Genomic DNA, 23215 nt, shown 5'->3' on the forward strand with positions numbered 1-23215 from the left:
GCTCATTTTTGTGTGTGGAGTGAGGTATGGGTCTTGTTTCATGTTTTTGCAAATGGATATCCAGTTATGCCAGCATCATTTGTTAAAAAGACTGTCTTTTCCCCATTTAACTGTTTTGGGGCCTTTGTCAAATATCAACTGCTCATATGTGGATGGATTTATGTCTGGATCCTCAATTCTGTTCCATTGGTCTATGTATCTGCTGTTGTACCAGTACCAGGCTGTTTTGACTACTGTGGTAGTATAATAGGTTCTACAATCAGGTAAAGTAAGGCCTCCCACTTCGTTCTTCTTTTTCAGTAATGCCTTATTTATCTGGGGCCTCTTTCCCTTCCATGTTAAGTTGATAATTTGTTTCCCCATCTCATTAAAGAATGTCGTTGGGATTTGGATTGGAATTTCATTAAATGTGTAGATCGCTTTTGGTAGAATAGACATTTTTATAATGTTAAGTCTTCCTATCCATGAGTAAGGTATGTTTTTCCACTTATGTAAGTCTCTTTTGGTTTCTTGCAGAAGCGTACTGTAGTTTTTTTTTGTATAAGTCTTTTACATCTCTGGTAAGATTTATTCCTAAATATTTTATCTTCTTGGGGACTACTGTAAATGGCATTGATTTGGTGATTTCCTCTTCGATGTTCTTTTTGTTGGTGTAGGGGAATCCAACTGATTTTTGTATGTTTATCTTGTATCCCAATACTCCGCTGAACTCTTAGTTTCAGTAGTTTTCTCGAGGATTCCTTAGGGTTTTCTGTGTATAAGATCATGTCATCTGCAAACAGAGATAATTTGACATCTTCCTTAGCAATCTGGATGCTCTTTATTTCTTTATCTAGCCTAATTGCTCTGGCTAGGATCTCCAACACAGTGTTGAATAAGAGTGGAGATAAAGGGCATCCTTGTCTGGTTCCTGATCTCAATGGGAATGCTTTCAGGCTCTCTCCATTTAGGGTGATGTTGGCAGTTGGCTTTATATAAATGCCCTTTATTATGTTGAGGAATTTTCCTTCTATTCCTATTTTGCTGAGAGTTTTTATTATGAATGGGTGTTGAACTTTGTCACATGCCTTTTCTGCATCAATTCATAAAATCATGTGATTCTTGTCTTTTGTTTTATTTATGTGGTGGATTACATTAATTGTTTTTCTAATGTTGAACCATCCCTGCATACCTGGTATGAATCCAGCTTGGTCATGGTGAATTATTTTTGTGATATGTTGTTGAATTGTATTGGCTAGAATTTTGTTGAGGATTTTTGCATCTAAGTTCATGAGGGATATAGGTCTGTAATTTTCTTGTGGTGTCTTTACCTGGTTTGGTATCAGGAATATGCTAGCTTCATAGAATGAGTTTGGTAGTATTTCGTCTTTTTCTATGCTCTGAAATACTTTCAGTAGTAGTGGTGTTAACTCTTCTCTGAAAGTTTGGTAGAATTCTGCAGTGAAGCCGTCCGGACCACGGATTTTTTTTGTTGGGAGTTTTTCGATTACCTTTTCAATCTCTTCTTTTGTTATAGGTCTATTTAGTTGTTCTACCTCTGTTTGTGTTAATTTAGGTAGGTAGTGTGTTTCTAGGAATTCATCCATTTCTTTTAGGTTTTCAAATTTGGTAGAGTACAATTTCTCATTAGCTTGGAAACTTCTTAATGGTTGGGACTATCCTGTTACATAGTCTCACGAGTGCCGGACAGAATGGGACAGAGTAAGCTATTGCGTTGATGGGACAATCTTGAGGTCTACCCTGAGACCAAAATATGAGACCAAATCACTGTATTTAGCTATTCTGTAGGAATTCTGTTACTAGAAACCAGAAAGCCCAGTGCTTAACTCAAAGGAACCAACATGAAAATTTGTTGTTTTACAGACTGGGCCTTGTCTCGGTGATTTTTCAGAGAAATTTTCCTTTAAATATGTAATTGTACTTTCCTTCCAGTAATAATTCCCTCAGGGGTTGGAGACCTAACACAGAAGGTCTCACTTTTTTAACGGAAAAAAAGCCAGAAAAAAGAAAAAAAAAATTTTGTGGTTTCTATAAGAGTTGTAAATTCTTAAAGATTATAGTAGTAGCAGAAAAATAAATCACAAAGATAAGAGAGGACTCTCCTACCTACACAAGAAATGCTTAGTTATCAAATATTTAGGGAAAGATAAACACAGCCTGCAAAACTCTGCTTCAAAGTAGAATTAGAATTCTGCAATGGACTCTGGGTTGGGAAAATGAGGAACCTACTTTTTTATTTAATCTCATTCATGTAGGGGACACATTCCTTTGCTAAAATTCAGAATATAAGCAGTAGTATTGCTTAATATGTGCCAAGTGTATTGCTTAATATATGACAGTGAGTTCACTGTCAACTGATACTTTTCCCATCCCCAGCAGGTTTATGTTTCTAGAACTGTAAATCCCTAGAAAGGATTACAGAGCTACTCAAGATGAGTGTGCTTTACTTTCAAACTTACGGATCCTGTGAGATTTCACTGTAAAGAGAGTTATCAGGGACTTTCTTTTTTTTTGTTAATTTTTTTTTAATTAAGGTTTACAGAACAAATTAGTTTCTTATTAAGCAATTAATACCCATATTGTTTTGTGACATTGGCTGCCAACCCCACGATATGTTAACACTCTCCCCTTCTCCACCTTGGATTCCCCATTACCAGCTTTCTTGTCCCCTCCTCCCTTCTCGCCATTGCCCCTGGGCTGGTGTGCTCATTTAGTCATGTTTTGTTTTATGGGCCTGTCTAATCTTTGGCTGAAGGGTGAACCTCAGAAGTGATGTCAGTACTGAGTTAAAAAGAAGTCTAGGAGCCATACTCTCAGGGTTTCTCTAGCCTCTGTCAGATCAGTAAGCCTGTTTTTTTTTTTTTTTTTCCATTTGTTTGTTTGTTTTTTGGAGATTTTACTACCATTTTTTAAAAAATTGTGCTTTAAGTGAAAATTTACAAACCAAGTTAGTCTCTCATACAAAAACTTACGAACACCTTGCTATGTACTCCTAGATGCTCTCTTCTCTAATGAGACAGCACACCCTTTCCCTCCACTCTCTCTTTTCGTGTCCATTCAGCCAGCTTCTGACCCTCTCTGCCCTCTTATATCCCCTCCAGACAGGAGCTGCCCACACAGTCTCATGTGTCTACTTGATCCAAGAAGCTCACTCATCAACAGTATTATTTTCTATCCCACAGTCTATTCCAATCCCTAACTGAAGAGTTGGCTTCAGGACTGTTTCCTGTCTTGGGCTAACAGAAAGTCTGAGGACCATGACCTCTGGGGTCCTTCTAGTCTCAGTCAGACCATTAAGTTTGGTCTTTTTATGAGAATTTGGGGTCTGCGTCCCACTGCTCTCCTGCTCCCTCAGGGGTTCTCTGTTGTGTTCCCCGTCAGGGCAGTCATTGGTTGTAGGCAGGCACCATCTAGTTCTTCTGGTCTCAAGATGACGTAGTCTCTGGTTTATGTGGCCCTTTCTGTCTCTTGGGCTCATAATTACCTTGTGTCTTTGGTTTTCTTCATTCTCTTTTGCTCCAGGTGGGTTGAGACCAATTGATGAATCTTAGATGGCCACTTGCTAGTGTTTAAGACGCCACGTTTCAAAGTGGGATGCAGAATATTTTCTTAATAGATTTTATTATGCCGATTGACTTAGATGTTCCCTGAAACCATGGTCCCCAAAACCCTGCCCCTGCTACACTGGCCTTTGATACTTTCAGTTTATTCCGGAAACTTCTTTGCTTTTGGTTTAGTCCAGCTGTGCTGACCTCGACTGTATTGTGTGTTGTCTTTCCCTTCACCTAAAATAGTTCTTATCTACTATCTAATTAATGAATATCCCTCTCCCTTCCTCCCCCTTCTCATAACCATCAAAGAATATTTTCTTCTCTGTTCAAAGTATTTTTTGAGTTCTTATAATAGTTTTTTTTTTTTATATAATAGTGGTCTCATATAATATTTGTCCTTTTGCAACTGACTAATTTCACTCAGCATAATGCCTTCCAGGTTCCTCCATGTTTTGAAATGTTTCACGGATTCATCATTGTTCTTTATCGATGCATGGTATTCCATTTTGTGACTATACTATTATTTATTTATCCATTCATCCATTGATGGGCACCTTGGTTGCTTCCATCTTTTTGCTATTGTAAACAATGCTGCAATGAACGTGGGTGTGCATGTATCTGTTGGTATAAAGGCTCTTATTTCTCTAGGATGTATTCCAAGGAGTGGAATTGCTGGATCATATGGTAGCTCTATTTCTAGCTTTTTAAGCAAGCACCAAATCAATTTCCAAAGTGGTTGTACCATTTTACGTTCCCAACAGCAGTGTATAAGTGTTCCAGTCTCTCCACAACCTCTCCCACATTTATTATTTTGGGTTTTTTTGACTAACGTCAGCCTTGTTGGAGTGAGATGGAATCTCAGTGTAGTTTTGATTTGCATTTCTCTAATGGCTAATGATCATTAGCATTTCCTCATGTATCTGTTAGCTACCTGAATGTCTTCTTTAGTGAAGTGCCTGTTCATATCCTTTGCCCATTTTTTAATTGGGTTATTTGTCTTTTTGTAGTAGAGTTTTTGCAGTATCGTGTAGATTTAAGAGATCAGATGCTGATGAGAAATGTCGTAGCTAAAAACTTTTCCCAGTCTGTAAGTAATCTTTTTACTCTTTTGGTGAAGTCCTTGTATGAGCATAGGTGTTTGATTTTTAGGAGCTCCCAGTTATCTAGTTTCTCTTCTGCATTGTTTGTAATGTTTTGTATAATGTTTTTGCCATGTATTAGGGCTCCTAGCGTTGTCCTTACTTTTTCTTCCATGATCTTTATCTTTTGAGATTTTATATTTAGGTCTTTGATCCATTTTGAGCTCATTTTTGTGCATGGTGTGAGGTATGGACCATTTCATTTTTTTGCAGATGGATATCCAGTTATGCCAGCACCATTTGTTAAAGAGACTGTCTTTGCCCATTTAACTGACTTGGGGCCATTGTCAAATACCACCTGCTCATATGTGGATGGATTTATGTCTGGATTCTCAATTCTGTTCCATTGGTCTATGTATCTGTTGTACTCGCACCAGACTGTTTTGACTACTATGGCAGTATAATAGGTTCTAAAATCAGGTAGAGTGAGGACTCAAACTTTGTTCTTCTTTTTCAGTAATGCTTTACTTTTCTGGGGCCTCTTTCTCTTCCGTATGAAGTTGGTGATTTGTTTCTCCCTCTCGTTAAAAAATGTTCTTGGTAATAGAGAACCCCTGAGGGAGCAGGAGATCAGTGGGATGCAGACCCCAAATTTGCATAAAAAGACCAGACTTAATGGTCTGACTGTGACTAGAGGAATCCCGGCAGTCATGGTCCCCAAACCTTCTGTTGGCACAGGACAGGAACCATCCCCGAAGATAACTCATCAGACATGAAAGGGACTGGACAGTGGGTAGGAGAGAGATGCTGATGAAGAGTGAGCTAATTATATCAGGTGGACACTTGAGACTGTGTTGGCATCTCCTGTCTGGAGGGGGGATGGGAAGATAGAGAGAGTTGGAAGTTGGCAAAATTGTCACGAAAGGAGAGACTGGAAGGGCTGACTCATTAGGGGGAGAGCAAGTGGGAGTAAGGAGTAAGATGTATATAAACTTATATGTGACAGACTGACTCGATTTGTAAATGTTCACTTGAAGCTCAATAAAAGTTAATAAAAAAAATGTTGGAATTTGGATTGAAATTGGATTGTAACTAATATATATATATATATATGTATATATATATATATATATAAAATGGCTTTTGGTGGAAGAGACATTTTTACAACGTTAAGTCTTCCTATCCATGAGCAAGGTATATTTTTCCACTTATGCAGGTCCCTTTTGGGTCCCTTTTGGTTTCTTGCAGTAGTGTCTTGTCGTTTTCTTTGTACAGGTCTTTTACCTCTCTGCTGAGATTTATTCCTAAGTATTTTATCTTCTTGGGGGCTACTGTAAATGGCATTGATTTAGTGATTTCCTCTTAAATGTTCCTTTTGTTGCTGTAGAAGAATCCAACTGATTTTTGTATGTTTATCTTATATCCCGATACTCTGTTGAACTCTTCTATTAGTTTCAATAGTTCTCTTAAGGATTCTTTAAGGTTTTCTGTGTATGAGATCATGTCATCTGCAAATAGAGATAATTTGACTTCTTTCTTACCAATCTGGATGCCCTTTATTTCTTTATCTAGCCTAATTGCTCTGGCTAGGACCTCCAGTACAATGCTGAATAAGAATGGTGATAAAGGGCATATTTGTCTTGTTCCCGATCTCAAGGGAATGCTTTTAAACTCTCTCCATTTAAGACAATGTTGGGTGTTGGCTTTGTATAAATGCCCTTTATTATGCTGAGGAATTTTGCTTCTATTCCTAGTTTGCTGAGAGTTTTTTTTATCATGGATGGGTGTTGAAATTTGCCAATGCCTTTTCTGTATCAATTGATAAGGTCATGTGGCCCTTTTGTTTATTTATATGATGGATTACATTAATTGTTTTTCTAATGTTGAACCATCCCTGCATAGCTGCTATGAATCCCACTTGATCAGGGTGAATTATTTTTGTGATATGTTGTTCAATTCTCTTGGCTAGAATTTTGTTGAGGATTTTTGCATCTACATTCATGAGGGATATAGGTCTGTAATTTTCTTTTTCTGTGTGTCTTTACCTGGTTTTGGTATCAGGGATATGCTGGCTTCATAGAATGAGCTTGGGAGTATTCCGTCCTTTTCTATGCTCTGAAGTACCTTTAGTAGTAGTGGTGTTAACTCTTCTCTGAAAGTTTGGTAGAACTCTGTAGTGAAGCTGTCCGGACCAGGGCTTTGTTTTTTTGGGCGGGGGAAGGAGTTTTCTTGATTACCTTTTCAATCTCTTTTTTTTGTTATGGGTCTATTTAGTTGTTCTACCTCTGTGTTAGTTTAGGTAGGTAGTGTGTTTCTAGGAATTCATCCATTTCTTTAGGTTTTCAAATGTGTTAGAATACAATTTTTTGTTGTAATCTGATATGATTCTTTTAATTCCGTTGAGTCTGTTGAATTATCACTTATCTCTTTTCTTGTTTTGGTTATTTGCTTCCTTTCCTGTTTTTCTTGTGTCAGTCTGGCCAATGGTTTATCAATTTTATTAATTTTTTCAAAGAACCAGCATTTGGTCTTGTTAATTCTTTCAATTGTTTTTCTGTTCTCTATTTTGTTTAATTCTGCTCTAAAAACTAATTCTGCTCTAATTTTTATTATTTGCTTTCTTCTGGTGCCTGAGGGTTTCTTTTGTTGCTCTCTATTTGTTCAAGTTGTAGGGATAATTCTTTGATTTTGGCCCTTTCTTCTTTTTGGATGTGTGCATTTATTGATATAAACTGACCACCGAGCACTGCTTTTGCTGTGTCCCAAAGGTTCTGATATGAAGTGTTTTCATTCTCATTGGATTCTATGACTTTGTTTATCCATCCTTAATGTCTTCTATAACCCAGTCATTTTTGAGCAGGGTGTTGTCCACATTTATTTTCCCTGCTTTTTCTGTTATTGATTTCTACTTTTATGGCCTTATGATCAGAGAAAAGGGTTTGTAATATTTCAGTGTTTTTGATTCTGCTAAGGCTTGCTTTATGACCTAATATGTGGCTTATTCTAGAGAATGTTTCATGTGCGTTGGAAAAGAAAGTATAGTTGGTTGCTGTTGGGTGGAGTGTTCTGTATATGTCTATGAGGTCAAGTTGGTTGATTGTGGCATTTAGATCTTCCATGTCTTTATTGAGCTTCTTTCTGGATGCTCTGTCCTTCACCGAAATTGGTGTGTCGAAGTCTTCTAATTGTGGAGCTGTCTATCTCACTGTTAGAGTTTGTTTTATGTATCTTGCATCCCCGTCATTGGGTGCGTAAATATTTAATATGGTTATATACTCCTGGTATATTGTTCCTTTAATCATTATATAGTGCCCTTCCTTATCCTTTGTGGTGGATTTAGCTTTAAAGTCTATTTTGTCAGAAATTAATATTACCACTCCTGTTCTTTTTTGACTGTTGTTTGCTTGATATATTTTTTTCCATCCTTTGAGTTTTAGTTTGTGTCTCTAAGTCTAAGGTGTGTCTCTTGTAGGCAGCATATAGACAGATCATGTTGTTTTTATCCATTCTGCCACTGTTTCTTTATTGGTGCATTTAGTCCATTTATGTTCAGCATAATTGTGGCTAGGTATAAGTTTAGTGCTGTCATTTTGATGTCTTTTTTTTGTGTGTTGTTGAGAGTTTCTTTTTCCCTCTTAATTTTTTGTGCTGAGTAGTTTATATATTGCCTTTTCCTCTTATTCATTGTTGTTGATTTCGTTTCTGCTGAGTCTCTACTTTTTTCTTGTATTTTATTTTAATGAGTACGATAGTTAGTCTCCTTTGTGGTTACCTTCATATTTACCCCTATTTTCTAAGTTTAAATCTAAGTTTTATTTCTTTATATTGCTTTGTCTTCCTCTCCATATGAAAGATCTGTGACTACATTTCTTAGTCCCTCTTTATTGTTTTAATGTTGTATTCTTTTACATAACGACATTGCTGTTTCCCTGTTTTGAGCATTTTTTTTTAATCTTGATTAATTTTTGTGATTTCCCTATCTGGATTGACATCTGATTGCTATGTCCAGTTTTCTAGTCTTGGGTTGGTATCTGATATTATTGATTTTCTAACCAAAGGACTCCCTTTAGTATTTTTTATAGTTTTGGTTTGGTTTTTATGAATTCTCTAAAGTTCTGTTTATCTGGCAATGTCCTAATTCCACCTTCATATTTGAGAGATAGTTTTGCTGGATATATCATTCTTAGCTGGCAATTTTTTTCCTTCAATGCTTTATATAAGTCATCCCACTGCCTTCTTGCCTGCATGGTTTCTGCTGAATAGTCTGAGCTTATTCTTATTGTCTCTCCTTTGTATATGACTTTTTGTTTGGCCCTAGCTGCTCTTAAAATTCTCTCTTTATCTTTGGTTTTGGCAACTTTGATTATAATATGTCTTGGTGACTTTCTTTTAAGATCTACGTGGAGTTCGATTAGCATCTTGGATAGATATCTTCTCATCTTTCATGATATCAGGGAAGTTTTCTGCCAACAAATCTTCAACAATTCTCTCTGTATTTTCTGTTATCTCTCCCTGTCCTGGTGCACCAGTCACTCGTAGGTTATTTCTCTTGATAGAGTCCCACATGATTTTTAAGGATTCTTCATTTTTTTCAATTCTTTTATCTGATTTTTCTTGAAATATATTAGTGCCAAGTGCTTTATTTTCGGTCTCCCAATTCTGCCTTCCACTTGCTCATTTCTGCTCCTCTGACTTTTTATTCAGTTGTCTACTTCTGTAATTTTATTGTTAATCTTCTAAATTTCTGATTGCTACCTCTCTATGGATTCTTGAAGCTTATAAAATTTTTCATTATGTTCTTGAGTAACCTTTTAAATTTCTTCTACTACTTTATTTGTGTGTTCCTTGGCTTGTTCTGTGTATTGCCTGATTTCCTTCCTGATATCTTGAATAGTTCTGTATATTCATCTTTTGTATTCTGTATCTGGTAATTCCAGGAAGTCACCTTCATCCAGAAGATCCCTTGATTCTTTGTTTTGAGAGCTTGTTGATGAGATCTTGGTCTGCTTCTTTATGTGATTTGATATTGACTGTTGTCTTTGTGTCATCTATAAGTTATTCTATTAGTTTATTTTATGTTTGCTTACTATTTTTTTTTACTATATCCTAGCTTCTTATTTTTATTAACTTTTATTGAGCTTCAAGTGAATGTGTACAAATCAAGTCAGACTGTCACATAAAAGTTTATATACACCTTACTCCATACTCCCCCTTGCTTTCCTCCTAATGAGTCAGCCCTTCCAGTCTCTCCTTTCGTGACAATTTTGCCAGCTTCCAACTCTATCTTCCCATCCCCCCTCCAGACAGGAGATGCCAACACAGTCTCAAGTGCCCACCTGATGTAATTAGCTCACTCTTCATCAGCATCTCTCTCCTACCCACTGTCCAGTCCCTTTCATGTCTGATGAGTTGTCTTCGGGGATGGTTCCTGTCCTGTGCCAACAGAAGGTTTGGGGACCATGACCGCCGGGATTCCTCTAGTCTCAGTCAGACCATTAAGTCTGGTCTTTTTATGCGAATTTGGGGTCTGCATCCCACTGATCTCCTGCTCCCTCAGGGGTTCTCTGTAGTGCTCCCAGTCAGGGCAGTCATCGATTGTGGCCGGGCACCAACTAGTTTTTCTGGTCTCAGGATGATGTAGGTCTCTGGTTCATGTGGCCCTTTCTGTCTCTTGGGCTCTTAGTTATCACGTGACCTTGGTGTTCTTCATTCTCCTTTGCTCCAGGTGGGTTGAGATCAATTGATGCATCTTAGTTGGCCGCTTGTTAGCATTTAAGACCCCAGATGCCACATTTCAAAGTGGGATGCAGAATATTTTCATAATAGAATTGTTTTGCCAATTGACTTAGAAGTCCCCTTAAACCATGGTCCCCAAACCCACACCATTGCTCCGCTGACGTTTGAAGCATTCAATTTATCCCGGAAACTTCTTTGCTTTTGGTCCAGCCCAGTTGAGCTGATCTTCCATGTATTGAGTATTGTCCTTCCCTTCACCTAAAGCACTTCTTATCTACTAATTAATCAGTAAAAAATCCTCTCCCACCCTCCCTCCCTCCCCCGCTCGTAACCACAAAAGTATGTGTTCTTCTCAGTTTATACTATTTCTCAAGTTCTTATAATAGTGGTCTTATACAATATTTGTCCTTTTGCCTCTGACTAATTTCGCTCAGAATAATGCCTTCCAGGTTCCTCCACGTTATGAAATGTTTCACAGATTCGTCACTGTTCTTTATCGATGCGTAGTATTCCATTGTGTGAATATACCACAATTTATTTACCCATTCCTCCGTTGATGGACACCTTGGTTGCTTCCAGCTTTTTGCTATTGTAAACAGAGCTGCAATAAACATGGGTATGCATATATCTGTTTGTGTGAAGGCTCTTATTTCTCTAGGGTATATTCCGAGGAGTGGGATTTCTGGGTTGTATGGTAGTTCTATTTCTAACTTTTTAAGATAAAACCAGATAGATTTCCAAAGTGGTTGTACCATTTTACATTCCCGCCAGCAGTGTATGAGTTCCAATCTCTCCGCAGCCTCTCCAACATTTATTATTTTGTGTTTTTTTGGATTAATGCCAGCCTTGTTGGAGTGAGATAGAATCTCATCATAGTTTTAATTTGCATTTCTCTAATGACTAATGATCGAGAGCATTTTCTCATGTATCTGTTAGCTGCCTGAATATCTTCTTTAGTGAAGTGTGTATTCATATCCTTTGCCCACCTTTTGATTGGGTTGTTTGTCTTTTGGTGGTTGAGTTTTGACAGAATCATATAGATTTTAGAGATCAGGCGCTGGTTGGAGATGTCATAGCTGAAAATTCTTTCCCAATCTGTAGGTGGTCTTCTTACTCTTTTGGTGAAGTCTTTAGATGAGAATAGGTGTTTGATTTTTAGGAGCTCCCAGTTATCTGGTTTCTCTTCGTCATTTTTGGTAATGGTTTGTATTCTGTTTATGCCTTGTATTAGGGCTCCTAACGTTGTCCCTATTTTTTCTTCCATGATCTTTATCGTTTTAGTCTTGATGTTTAGGTCTTTGATCCACTTGGAGTTAGTTTTTGTGCATGGTGTGAGGTATGGGTCCTGTTTCATTTTTTTGCAAATGGATATCCAGTTATGCCAGCACCATTTGTTAAAAAGACTATCTTTTCCCCAATTAACTGACACTGGGCCTTTGTCAAATATCAGCTGCTCATATGTGGATGGATTTATATCTGGGTTCTCAATTCTGTTCCACTGGTCTATGTGCCTGTTGTTTTACCAGTACCAGGCTGTTTTGACTACTGTGGCTGTATAATAGGTTCTGAAATCAGGTAGAGTGAGGCCTCCCACTTTCTTCTTCTTTTTCAGTAATGCTTTGCTTATCTGAGGCTTCTTTCCCTTCCATATGAAGTTGGTGATTTGTTTCTCTATCACCTTAAAAAATGACATTGGAATTTGGATCGGAAGTGCATTGTATGTATAGATGGCTTTTGGTAGAATAGATATTTTCACTATGTTAAGTCTTCCTATCCATGAGCAAGGTATGTTTTTCCACTTAAGTAAGTCCTTTTGAATTTCTTGTAGTAGAGCTTTGTAGTTTTCTTTGTATAGGTCTTTTACATCCTTGATAAGATTTATTCCTAAGTATTTTATCTTCTTGGGGGCTACTGTGAATGGTATTGATTTGGTGATTTCCTCTTCGATGTTCTTTTTGTTGATGTAGAGGAATCCAAGTCATTTTTGTATGTTTATCTTATAACCTGAGACTCTGCCAAACTCTTCTATTAGTTTCAGTAGTTTTCTGGAGAATTCCTTGGGGTTTTCTGCATATAAGATCATGTCATCTGCAAATAGAGATAATTCTACTTCCTCTTTGCCAGTCCGGATGCCCTTTATTTCTTTGTCTAGCCTAATTGCTCTGGCTAGGACTTCTAGCACAATGTTGAATAAGAGCGGTGATAAAGGGCATCCTTGTCTGGTTCCCGTTCTCAAGGGAAATGCCTTCAGGCTCTCTCCATTTAGAGTGATGTTGGCTGTTGGCTTTGCATAGATTCCCTTTATTATGTTGAGGAATTTTCCTTCAATTCCTATTTTGGTGAGAGTTTTTATCATAAATGGGTGTTGGATTTTGTCAAATGCCTTTTCTGCATCAATTGATAAGATCATGTGGCTTTTGTCTTTTGTTTTATTTATATGGTGGATTACATTAATGGTTTTTCTAATATTAAACCAGCCGTGCATACCTGGTATAAATCCCACTTGGTCGTGGTGAATTATTTTTCTGATATGGTGTTGAATTCTATTGGCTAGAATTTTGTTGAGGATTTTTGCATCTATGTTCATGAGGGATATAGGTCTGTAATTTTCTTTTTTGTGTGGTGTCTTTACCTGGTTTTGGTATCAGGGAGATGGTGGGTTCATAGAATGAGTTGGGTAGTATTCCGTCATTTTCTATGCTTTGAAATACCTTTAGTAGTAGTGGTGTTATCTCTTCTCTGAAAGTTTGGTAGAACTCTGCAGTATAGTCATCTGGGGCAGGGCTTTTTCTGTTGGGAGTTTTTTGATTACCATTTCAATCTCTTTTTTTGTTGTGGGTCTATTTAGTTGTTCTCCTTCTGATTGTGTTAGTTTAGGTAGGTACTGTTTTTCCAGGAATTCATCCATTTCTTCCAGGTTTTCAAATTTGTTAGAGTACAATCTTTTGTAATAATCTGATAGGATTCTTTTAATTTCAGTTGGGTCTGTTGTGATGTGGCCCTTCTCGTTTCTTATTCGGGTTATTTGTTTCCTTTCCTGTATTTCTTTAGTCAGTCTAGCCAATGGTTTATCAATTTTGTTACTTTTTTCAAAGAACCAGCTTTTGGCTTTGTTAATTCTTGCAATTGTTTTTCTGTTCTCTAATTCATTTAGTTCAGCTCTAATTTTTATTATTTGTTTTCTTCTGGTGTCTGATGGATTCTTTTGTTGCTCACTTTCTATTTGTTCAAGTTGTAGGGACAGTTCTCTGCTTTTGGCTCTTTCTTCTTTTTGTATGTGTGCATTTATCAATATAAATTGGCCTCTGAGCACTGCTTTTGCTGTTTCCCAGAGGTTTTGATAGGAAGTATTTTCATTCTCGTTGCATTCTATGAATTTCCTTATTCCCTCCTTAAAGTCTTCTATAACCCAGTCTTTTTTCAGCAGGTTATTGTTCAGTTTCCAAGTATTTGATTTCTTTTCCCTAGTTTTTCTGTTATTGATTTCTACTTTTATTGCCTTGTGGTCTGAGAAGATGCTTTGTAATATTTCGATGTTTTGGATTCTGCAAAGGTTTGTTTTATGACCTAATATGTGGTCTATTCTAGAGAATGTTCCATGTGCTCTAGAAAAAAAAGTATACTTTGCAACAGTTGGGTGGAGAGTTCTGTATAAGTCAATGAGGTCAAGTTGGTTGATTGTTGTAATTAGGTCTTCCGTGTCTCTATTGAGCTTCTTACTGGATGTCCTGTCCTTCTCCGAAAGTGGTGTGTTGAAGTCTCCCACTATAATTGTGGAGGTGTCTATCTCACTTTTCAGTTCTGTTAAAATTTGATTTATGTATCTTGCAGCCCTGTCTTTGGGTGCATAAATATTTAATATGGTTATATCTTCCTGATCAATTGTCCCTTTTATCATTATGTAATGTCCTTCTTTATCCTTTGTGGTGGATTTAAGTTTAAAGTCTATTTTGTCAGAAATTAATATTGCTACTCCTCTTCTTTTTTGCTTATTGTTTGCTTGATATATTTTTTTCCATCCTTTGAGTTTTAGTTTGTTTGTGTCTCTAAGTCTAAGGTGTGTCTCTTGTAGGCAGCATATAGACAGATCGTGTTTCTTTATCCAGTCTGAGACTGTCTGTCTCTTTATTGGTGTATTTCGTCCATTTACATTCAGCGTAATTATAGATAAGTATGTGTTTAGTGTTGTCATTTTGATGCCTTTTTATGTGTGTTGTTGACAATTTCATTTTTCCACTTACTTTTTTGTGCTGAGACGTTTTTCTTTGTAAATCATGAGATCCTCATTTTCATAGTATATGACTTTATGTTTGTTGAGTCGTTACATTTTTCTTGGCTTTTATTTTAATTATGGAGTTGATATACCTCTTTGTGGTTACCTTAATATTTACCCCTATTTTTCTAAGTAAAAACCTAACTTGTATTGTCCTATATCGCCTTGTATCCCTCTCCGTATGGCAGTTCTATGCCACCTGTATTTAGTCCCTCTTTTTGATTATTGTGATCTTTTACATATTGACTTCAGTGATTCCCTGTTTTGAGCATTTTTTTAAATTAATCTTAATTTGTTTTTGTGATTTCCCTATTTGAGTTGATATCAGGATGTTCTGTTCTGTGACCTTGTGTTGTGCTGCTATCTGGTATTATTGATTTTCTGACCAAAGAATTTCCTTTAGTATTTCTTGTAGCTTTGGTTTGGTTTTTGCAAATTCTCTAAGCTTGTGTTTATCTGTAAATATCTTAATTTCACCTTCATATTTCAGAGAGAGTTTTGCTGGATATATGATCCTTGGCTGGCAGTTTTTCTCCTTCAGTGCTCTGCATATGTCATCCCATTGCCTTCTTGCCTGCATGGTTTCTGCTGAGTAGTCTGAACTTATTCTTATTGATTCTCCCTTGAAGGAGACCTTTCTTTTCTCCCTGGCTGCTTTTAAAATTTTCTCTTTATCTTTGGTTTTGGCAAGTTTGATGATAATATGTCTTGGTGTTTTTCTTTTTGGATCAATCTTAAATGGGGTTGGATGAGCATCTTGGATAGATATCCTTTTGTCTTTCATGATGTCAGGGAAGTTTTCTGTCAGCAGATCTTCAACTATTTTCTCTGTGTTTTCTGTCCTCCCTCCCTGTTCTGGGACTCCAATCACATGCAAGTTATCCTTCTTGATAGAGTCCCACATGATTCTTAGGGTTTCTTCATTTTTTTTAATTCTTTTATCTGATTTTTTTTCAGCTATGTTGGTGTTAATTCCCTGATCCTCCAGATTTCCCAGTCTGCATTCTAATTGCTTGAGTCTGCTCCTCTGACTTCCTATTGCGTTGTCTAATTCTGTAATTTTATTGTTAATCTTTTGGATTTCTGCGTGCTGTCTCTCTATGGATTCTTGCAACTTCTTAATTTTTCCACTATGTTCTTGAATAATGTTTTTGAGTTCTTCAACTGTTTTATCAGTGTGTTCCTTGGCTTTTTCTGCAGTTTGCCTTATTTCATTTCTGAGGTCATCCCTGATGTCTTGAAGCATTCTGTAAATTAGTTTTTTATATTCTGTATCTGATAATTCCAGGATTGTATCTTCATTTGGGAAAGATTTTGATTCTTTTGTTTGGGGGGTTGTAGAAGCAGTCATGGTCTGCTTCTTTATGTGGTTTGATATCGACTGCTCTCTCCGAGCCATCACTAAGATATAGTAGTGCTTTGTTCTATATTTGCTCACTGAGTCTTAGCTTGTTTTGTTTTCTTTCAATATACGTGGATAGGCGCCTAGATTGTGCTGTCTTGTTTGTTGTAGCCCTTGACTTACTTTTGACCTATTACCAGCTGATTTGGGCTGTTGCCTGATAGATATGCCTGAGTCTGTTCACTATTCTTGAATAGAATCTGATTTTGGGTCATCAAGTGTGTGCTGCACCCTAACACCTATCCACCTCGAGAAGTAGTGGTGATAGTTGTGTGCACCAGATTCTATTAGCAGCTGGGGTTCACTCTCCTGGGGGGTAGGATGCTGACAGGCTTCCCCCAAGTGTCAGTGAGGTAGGTGTGTCTCTATTCCTATAGCACCTTGGTGGGAGGGCTCTGCAGCTGTACCTTAGGCCCCCAATGCAAGTACCTCTACTGATTGGTAGGTGTCACCCTCCTTAGACTCCTAAGGCAAGAGGCTAGGTGGTCTGGGGCGAGCTTCAACCCTCAGTTCCCTGTTGTGGGTCAGTTAGGGCTCTGTTGAATAAGCAGAGATATCAGACCTGGGAAACTTGTTTTTCCAGTAAATCCACTAAAAAAAATGCAGTCAGATCCCTATCAGAACTGGCTTTGCATTATGACAGCCACCTTGTTCCCTGTAAGGATGAAAGCCCGAGATTTGGATCATATATGCTTGGCTGGAGCTGGTTCTGTGTTTTTAGTCCAATTAGGGAAGGATTTTTGGTCCCTGGGTTTTTTGTGTTTGCTTCTCTCAAGCCGGAAGACTGGATTAGGAAAAGACCAAAAAAAAAAAAAAAAAGGGAAAAGCAAAGCCACGGGGCTGGAGCTGTTCTCCCTCTGGCTCAGGAAATTCCAATGTTAATGAAGCCGCCTGGGAAGGGGAGGGGAGGGTTCAGAAAAACAGCAGAGAGTAGCACCCCAGAATATAGCCAAAGTTGCTCATCTTGCTTGGGATGACTATTTTATCTGAGGTTCCCGAGGGGCGTGTTGCCTATGTGTGCTGGCTGTGTGGAGATTGTCCCCAAGGGTCTGGCCCGCTGAAGCCGCGGTCACATCCTCCGCTGCCAGTCCAAAGCCCAGCGTCAAGGTTCCCCTGCTGGGACGCTGCACCCCTGGCTCCAAAATCAGTCGCTGCCTCCCGGGAACTTCTCGTCCCGCCAGCCACGTCACTGTGCCGCCCCCGTGGACCAGCTGGACCCCCTCCCGGGGTTAGTTCAGGGGAGTAGGGCTGTGCCCCGTGTTTGCGCCGTGACCAGATGCCACGTTCAGCTCCCCTGTGCCCAGTCCAAAGCCCGGCACCAAGGTTCCCTGGCTGGGATGCTGCACTCCTGGCTCCGAAACCAGTCACTGCCTCCCGGGGACTTCTCCTCCTGCCGGCCGCATCACCGCACCGCCCTCACGGACCAGCTGGGCCCCCTCCTGGGGTCAGTTCAGGGGGCCAGGGCTGCACCCCGTGTCTGCGCCGTCACAGATGTCGTTTTCAGCTCCCCTGTGCCCAGTCCTAAGCCCGGAGCCAAGGTTACCTGACTGGGACGCCGGCTCCAGGCTCCGAAAAAGTTGCTGCTTCCCTGTAGTTGTTCGTTCTCTGTCTCTGTCACTCAGGTCAACTCTTTAAATCTGTGTTTGTTGTTCAGGGTTCATAAATTGTCACGTATGTGATCGATTCACTTGTTTTTCCGAGCCTTTGTTGCAAGAGGGATCCGAGGTAGCATCTACCTAGTCAGCCATCTTGGCCCCGCCTCTGTCCTAGCTTCTTGCTTTGCTTTGTTTTGATATGTCCAAATATGTTGCTTGAGTGAGCTAGCTTGATTATTTTCACCTTTGAAGCTCTAATGCCCTGTCACCAGATGGCTAGAGCTGTTACCAGGCATGTGAGCCTAGGAGTCCATTCAATTTTCTTGTATGGCTTCAGCTCAGGTGTCCAGGTAGTTGGTCATCAAGTGTGTGGTACAGGCTGTGTCCTAGAGTCTTAGAGGGGCAGGGGGAGTTGGTGTATGCACTGGTATCTGGTTGCAGCAGGGGTCATGCCCTGAACAAGGCAGGGGGCTGACAACCATCCCCCAAGTGTCTGTAAGGAAAGTGTGTCCTTTTCCCTAGAGTGCACAGGCAGGCTGCAGATGGACTGTGTGCACCCAGTGCTTTTGGCCATAAGGACTGAGAGGTACCAATTTTCCTTGTACCCCTGTTGCGGGTGGCTGGATGACTTGAGTGGTGCCACCAGTCCTTAGGTCCCTGATGTGGGTAGGTGAGGACCCTGTTTTTAATAGGCAAAGTGGCGTCAAACATCAAAAACCCCCATCTCTGCTGCACAGCTGAAACAGTTACAGTCTGCCAACAGCTGTCTATTCTACTGAAATCAACAGCTACTGAAGCCAGCTTCAGGGCTGGGGGTGCAGTAAAATATACACAAGTACTTAGCTTTTGCCAAGAGCGCCATTCTTCTCTGGTTCTGGAGGTGTGAGTAGACTGTGCGGCTGGCTGTTTCTCCCTGAGGAAACTGCGGCCGAATGCTACCAGCAGCCCGCCGCAGCCACTCTTGAGAATGGTACCTGAAGGATCCTGGGGATTCAGGTCCGGCAACTCCTCTCTGCTTCTGAACCATCTATCTCCCCTCCTGCCGCTTGGTCCGTTTTCTAACTTTGCCTTTGATGTTCAGGGCTTCTAGCTTGTCATAAATGTAATCATTTCACTTGTTTTTTTTCAGGTCTTTGTTGTAAGAGGGTTCACCAGAAGTGTCTGGCTACTCCGCCATCTTGGTCCCGTCTCTGTTTTTTTTTTTTTTTTTTTTGGTGAGTTAGCATTTTGTTCTACATTTTTCTCCAGCTCTGTCTGGGACCCTCTATTGCAATCCCTGTCAGAGCAGTTGATGGTGGTAGCCGAGTACTGTCTAGTTGTGCTGGACTCAGTCTGGTGGAGGCTGTGGTACTTGTGGACCATTAGTCCTTTGGACTAATCTTTCCCTTGTGTCTTTTGTTTTCTTCATTTTCCCTTGCTCCAGACAGGGTGAGACCAGTGGAGTGTTTTAGGTGGCCACTCGCAAAGTTATCCAGGACTTTCAATCCAGGAGCCATTTAGCCTAATGAAGAACAACCTCTCTGCCTAAACCAGAGGGTCTTAACCTGGGAGCCAGTGGGAACATGGATGGGATCCATGGGTTCCCTGAATTTTGGTGGGGAAAAACAATCATCTCTCTTTTCACTAAGTTCTAACTAAAGTGTAGTAAAAACCAGAGTAGTATTAGCAGTCCTGGGGACTTTTTCAAGGAGCCCTGGTGGCACAGTGGTTAAGGGCTAGGCTGCTAACTGAAAGGTCGGCAGTTTGAACCCATTAGCTACTCTGAGGGAAAAGATGTGGCAGTCTGCTTTGTAAAGATTACAGCCTAGGAAACCCTACGGGGCAGTTCTACTCTGTCCTGTAGGGTCACTGATATGGAATCTACTCCACAGCAATAGGTATGGGGCTTTTTCACCCAGGTAAATCACAAATATTTTCTTATCACATTACAGTTGTTACAGATATTTTGACGTGCCATTTACACTCAATCTTGGCTTCAAAATCACAGTAGTTAGTAGGCCTGACAGAAGAGCTTATTATTTAATGTTAATAAAGAAGCACATATATTACTATTCCATGCATTTGATTTTTTAAAAATATTTTGAAAAGAAATTTTTGATAATTATATATTTCAATGGAATTAGCTGCCTTTGTAATCATATGCATTTTATTTTATGCATTTAAAAACGTTAAGCTGCAAAAGGGTCCATAGACTTCACCAGACCCACAAAATCAAAAACAAAAAAACTTAGAGACCCTAGCTCAATTCCCATTTTTGGTGTTTGTTAACTTCATCACATGGATTTAAGAAAATTGAACAATATGCTTGGACAAGGGGTGTAGACCCAATGTGAAGTCTCCCAAACTTAGAATTCTGTTTCATGTACCACTTTTGTCAGATGATATCCATTCCATTAAGTGGCAGGAGATAGTAAAAACTCCATAAAAACAATTAGTATGTTATTATTATCTGGGGGTAGTAGTAGTGATAATGGAAACCCTAGTGGTGTAGTGGTTAAGAGTCTGGCTGCTAACCAAAAGGTCAGCAGTTCGAATCCACCAGGGGCCTCTTGGAAACCCTATGGAGCAGTCCTACTCTGTCCTTTAGGGTCACTATGAGTTGGAATCGACTCAGTGGCAAGGGTTTTTTTTTTTTTTGGCTTAGTAGTAATAATAATACATCTGTTGTTAAAGCTTCTACCAAGTCCCTGGTGATTTGAATCATCAAAATCACTCTCAAGATATTACAATTACATCTATGTTCTTATTTAATCATCACACCTCTAAAAGAGTAAATATGATCACATCCATTTCACAGATGAGAAAACTGAGGCTCAGAAAAGGTAGAGGCCTCTCAGTTGGTCAGGGTCAAAAAAAAAAAAAAAAGATAGCATTATCACTTCCACTCAGCAGTTGGAGAAACAATCTCTGAGTTTAGGGAAGTTGATTACTGAGTCACGGCTGGGATTCAAATCCAATTTGGTCAGATTCCAAAACCTTGTGTATTTTCCATTGGGTTGTGCTGCCTTCCTCACTTTCCTCTCTCCAAATTACAGAGCTGAAAGATTGTTAGAAATACTTCCCCACCCCACCTCCTGCCTCAGGAATATTGTAATTGCTCAGTTGAGTCACAGAGTACATGCACTCAAGGGAGAAGAAGATACAGCATCTCCAAGATCTTTCCAAACTTTGGCACAGCTCAACTCAGGGCCCCAGGAGAGGAGGCGTGTCTTTGGGATATTAGTGCTGCTTTCTCCTTGAAGGCCACTGCCCACCCAGCCACTGGGGGATACAAAAGGCTTCCCCTTCTGTTCTGTGGAAGCTCATGTACACAGCCACAGCCAGAGAACAATGTGTATTTTGAATCAAATAATTCACTATGGAATGGGAATTGTTATATAATGTGATTTTCAAATTTTAGGAGTAAGTTCAATTAATGGTTAATGCTTGCATTTCTTATTTCCCACTTATGTGAAGCTAAGCTTTATTATTCATTCGTGGGCTTCTGGGGCAGAGAGGCATTTTCTCCTTGCTGTTTATTCTTTTTGCTTTCTTATTTGCTGTTAAACCACTGCAGATCACAAACCAAGAGCATGTTGTACACTCCCATTACAAAAGCAAGCAGTAGTGGGAGTTCTTGTACTTTTAAGAAATGCCTGCCTTTGGAGAGCTTGGAAAATTGCCAAACGTGTCCAAACTTCAAGTGCTTGCACAGAAGTGCAGGCTCGTCCTAATTACCCTCCTATTTTCTGGAAGCTCTCATTTTGGTCATTGTGGTAATGCCATGTTTAATCTGTTTCAACTCCAGTCAGATTGATAGCCTCTGATGTAGTTTTATTCTTCTCATATGTTGCCCACTCATTTGCCAACTGTTCTTAACCAGTTTTTAAGCTCTGCATATCAGTCTTCCTTTAACTATAATAATAAAACTGTTATTTACAAAATCATGCATATTCAAATCTATTGTTTTCCAAACAATTTATCAAGCCTATTTTAAAAGCTTCTTATGTTCTACTTTGCTTTCATTCTGCCCCAGTTCCTTCTAAATGATTGAATCTTAAGTATGCTCACGTAACAGTTAATCCCTATTTAAATATTTGCAAACTGTTTGTTCCTTGCAGACATTTTGTACATTATTTTGGTGTTTCAAAGAGAAAACCTCAATGTAGCAAGAAAGCAAACTCTGTAACTTTGGTTCCGAAAGCAAACTAACTTCCAAACAATATGAATTCACTCCCCCAAAGCTTTATCCCAGTCAGCTTTCCTGAAAATCTAGGGAAATCTTTAATTGATCTTTACTTGAAATATAACTATGCATTGTCTGATATACTGCTGCAACCTCCTGTTCTTAACAGGGAGAAAGTTAACCATAACGTTAAACTGTTGACCATTTGCAAGGAGAGAGGATTAATTTACACTATTCTCTTTGTCACAGAGGCTTAAGAAAGAAGTGAGAAAAATAACTAAACCTAAGCTTTTTTCTTCCTCTCTTCTCTTGCCTTGTCTTTTCAGGAACTTCCACAATTTACAGAACCTTAGTTTGGCTTATTGCAGAAAGTTCACAGACAAAGGTTTACAGTACCTGAATTTAGGGAAAGGATGCCACAAGCTCACCTATCTGGACCTTTCCGGCTGCACCCAGGTTTGTCCTTCAGTCTTCTCTTTCCTGCAGCAGATGATGAAGGAGTCCTCCGGAGAACAGGCTGCATCCAGCACTCATGTTGTGCTAATGCTGTGCACAGCCTGCAGCACACTTCTCCAGAGGTTTTAAATTACATGGCCACAGCTGCTTAAATTTTCCCCAGGAATACTATAGGCTCTTGGCTTCCTTCCATCCAAGTGTCACATCGACAAACAGGCAAATCTCATTGGATGAGGAATCCCCTTCTGTGTAGACACTCTGAGTACAATTCTAAGACTGGAGCCCAAATCTTGAAGATTGTAGAGTTGCTACCAAGATATAAACAAAGGAAAACCTTTTTGGAGGAAGGATCGATCAGCAAAGAACTTGCTGAAAAGGCAATTAGCTCTCACATGGGCTTTCAAAAGGTGGATAGTATTGGGGAAAGTGCTACAAGTGATAAATGTGAGAAAGGAAATGTAAAAAAAATTACAATAAAAAATGTATTCCATCCTTGGTTAAATAACATGAGGATTTGAGATCTGCGTGGGAAACATTTTAAGTCTGAGGGGACAGGATTCAGGAAAATTAGGCAGAACACAGACTGGCGTTGTGGAGGAGAGGGCATGGTATTTTGGAAGAGGTTACTGCCTTATTGGTAGTTACTTCTGCTCATGACTCTTTTAACTTCATTGTTTCCACCTCTCTGTGTATTTTATTACTATTGGTGTCACATTATGTTCATCATTCTGAGAATAATATAATGCGTAGTACAGGTGACAATTGGCTGAAATATTAATGGGTACCATTGTTGAGTCATTACTCTATGGCAGTTGCTGTGCTGAGTGCTTTACACAGATCAGATTTACTCCTCATCTAAGTGCTGTGTAGTATGTATTTATTATGTCTGTTTTACAAATTAGGAACTAAGGCTCAGAGCAGTTGGTTGAATAAATTTCTCAACATTGCACAGCTGGCA

The 23215-nt window shown here is 39.2% G+C and overlaps 1 protein-coding gene across 2 annotated transcripts in view; it reads left to right on the top strand.

The window, feature by feature from the left end:
* FBXL13 (F-box and leucine rich repeat protein 13) overlaps nucleotides 1-23215 on the top strand; it is a 298479-nt gene that overhangs the window by 178666 nt on the left and 96598 nt on the right. For both annotated transcript variants that reach the window (XM_064289905.1, XM_064289906.1), the window contains one exon: nucleotides 22128-22257. In XM_064289905.1, the coding sequence (XP_064145975.1) occupies nucleotides 22128-22257 (130 nt within the window). The remainder of the gene's footprint in view (nucleotides 1-22127; nucleotides 22258-23215) is intronic.

The sequence above is a fragment of the Loxodonta africana genome, chromosome 8 (genome assembly GCF_030014295.1).
Source record: "Loxodonta africana isolate mLoxAfr1 chromosome 8, mLoxAfr1.hap2, whole genome shotgun sequence".
NCBI classification, from domain to species: Eukaryota; Metazoa; Chordata; class Mammalia; order Proboscidea; family Elephantidae; genus Loxodonta; species Loxodonta africana.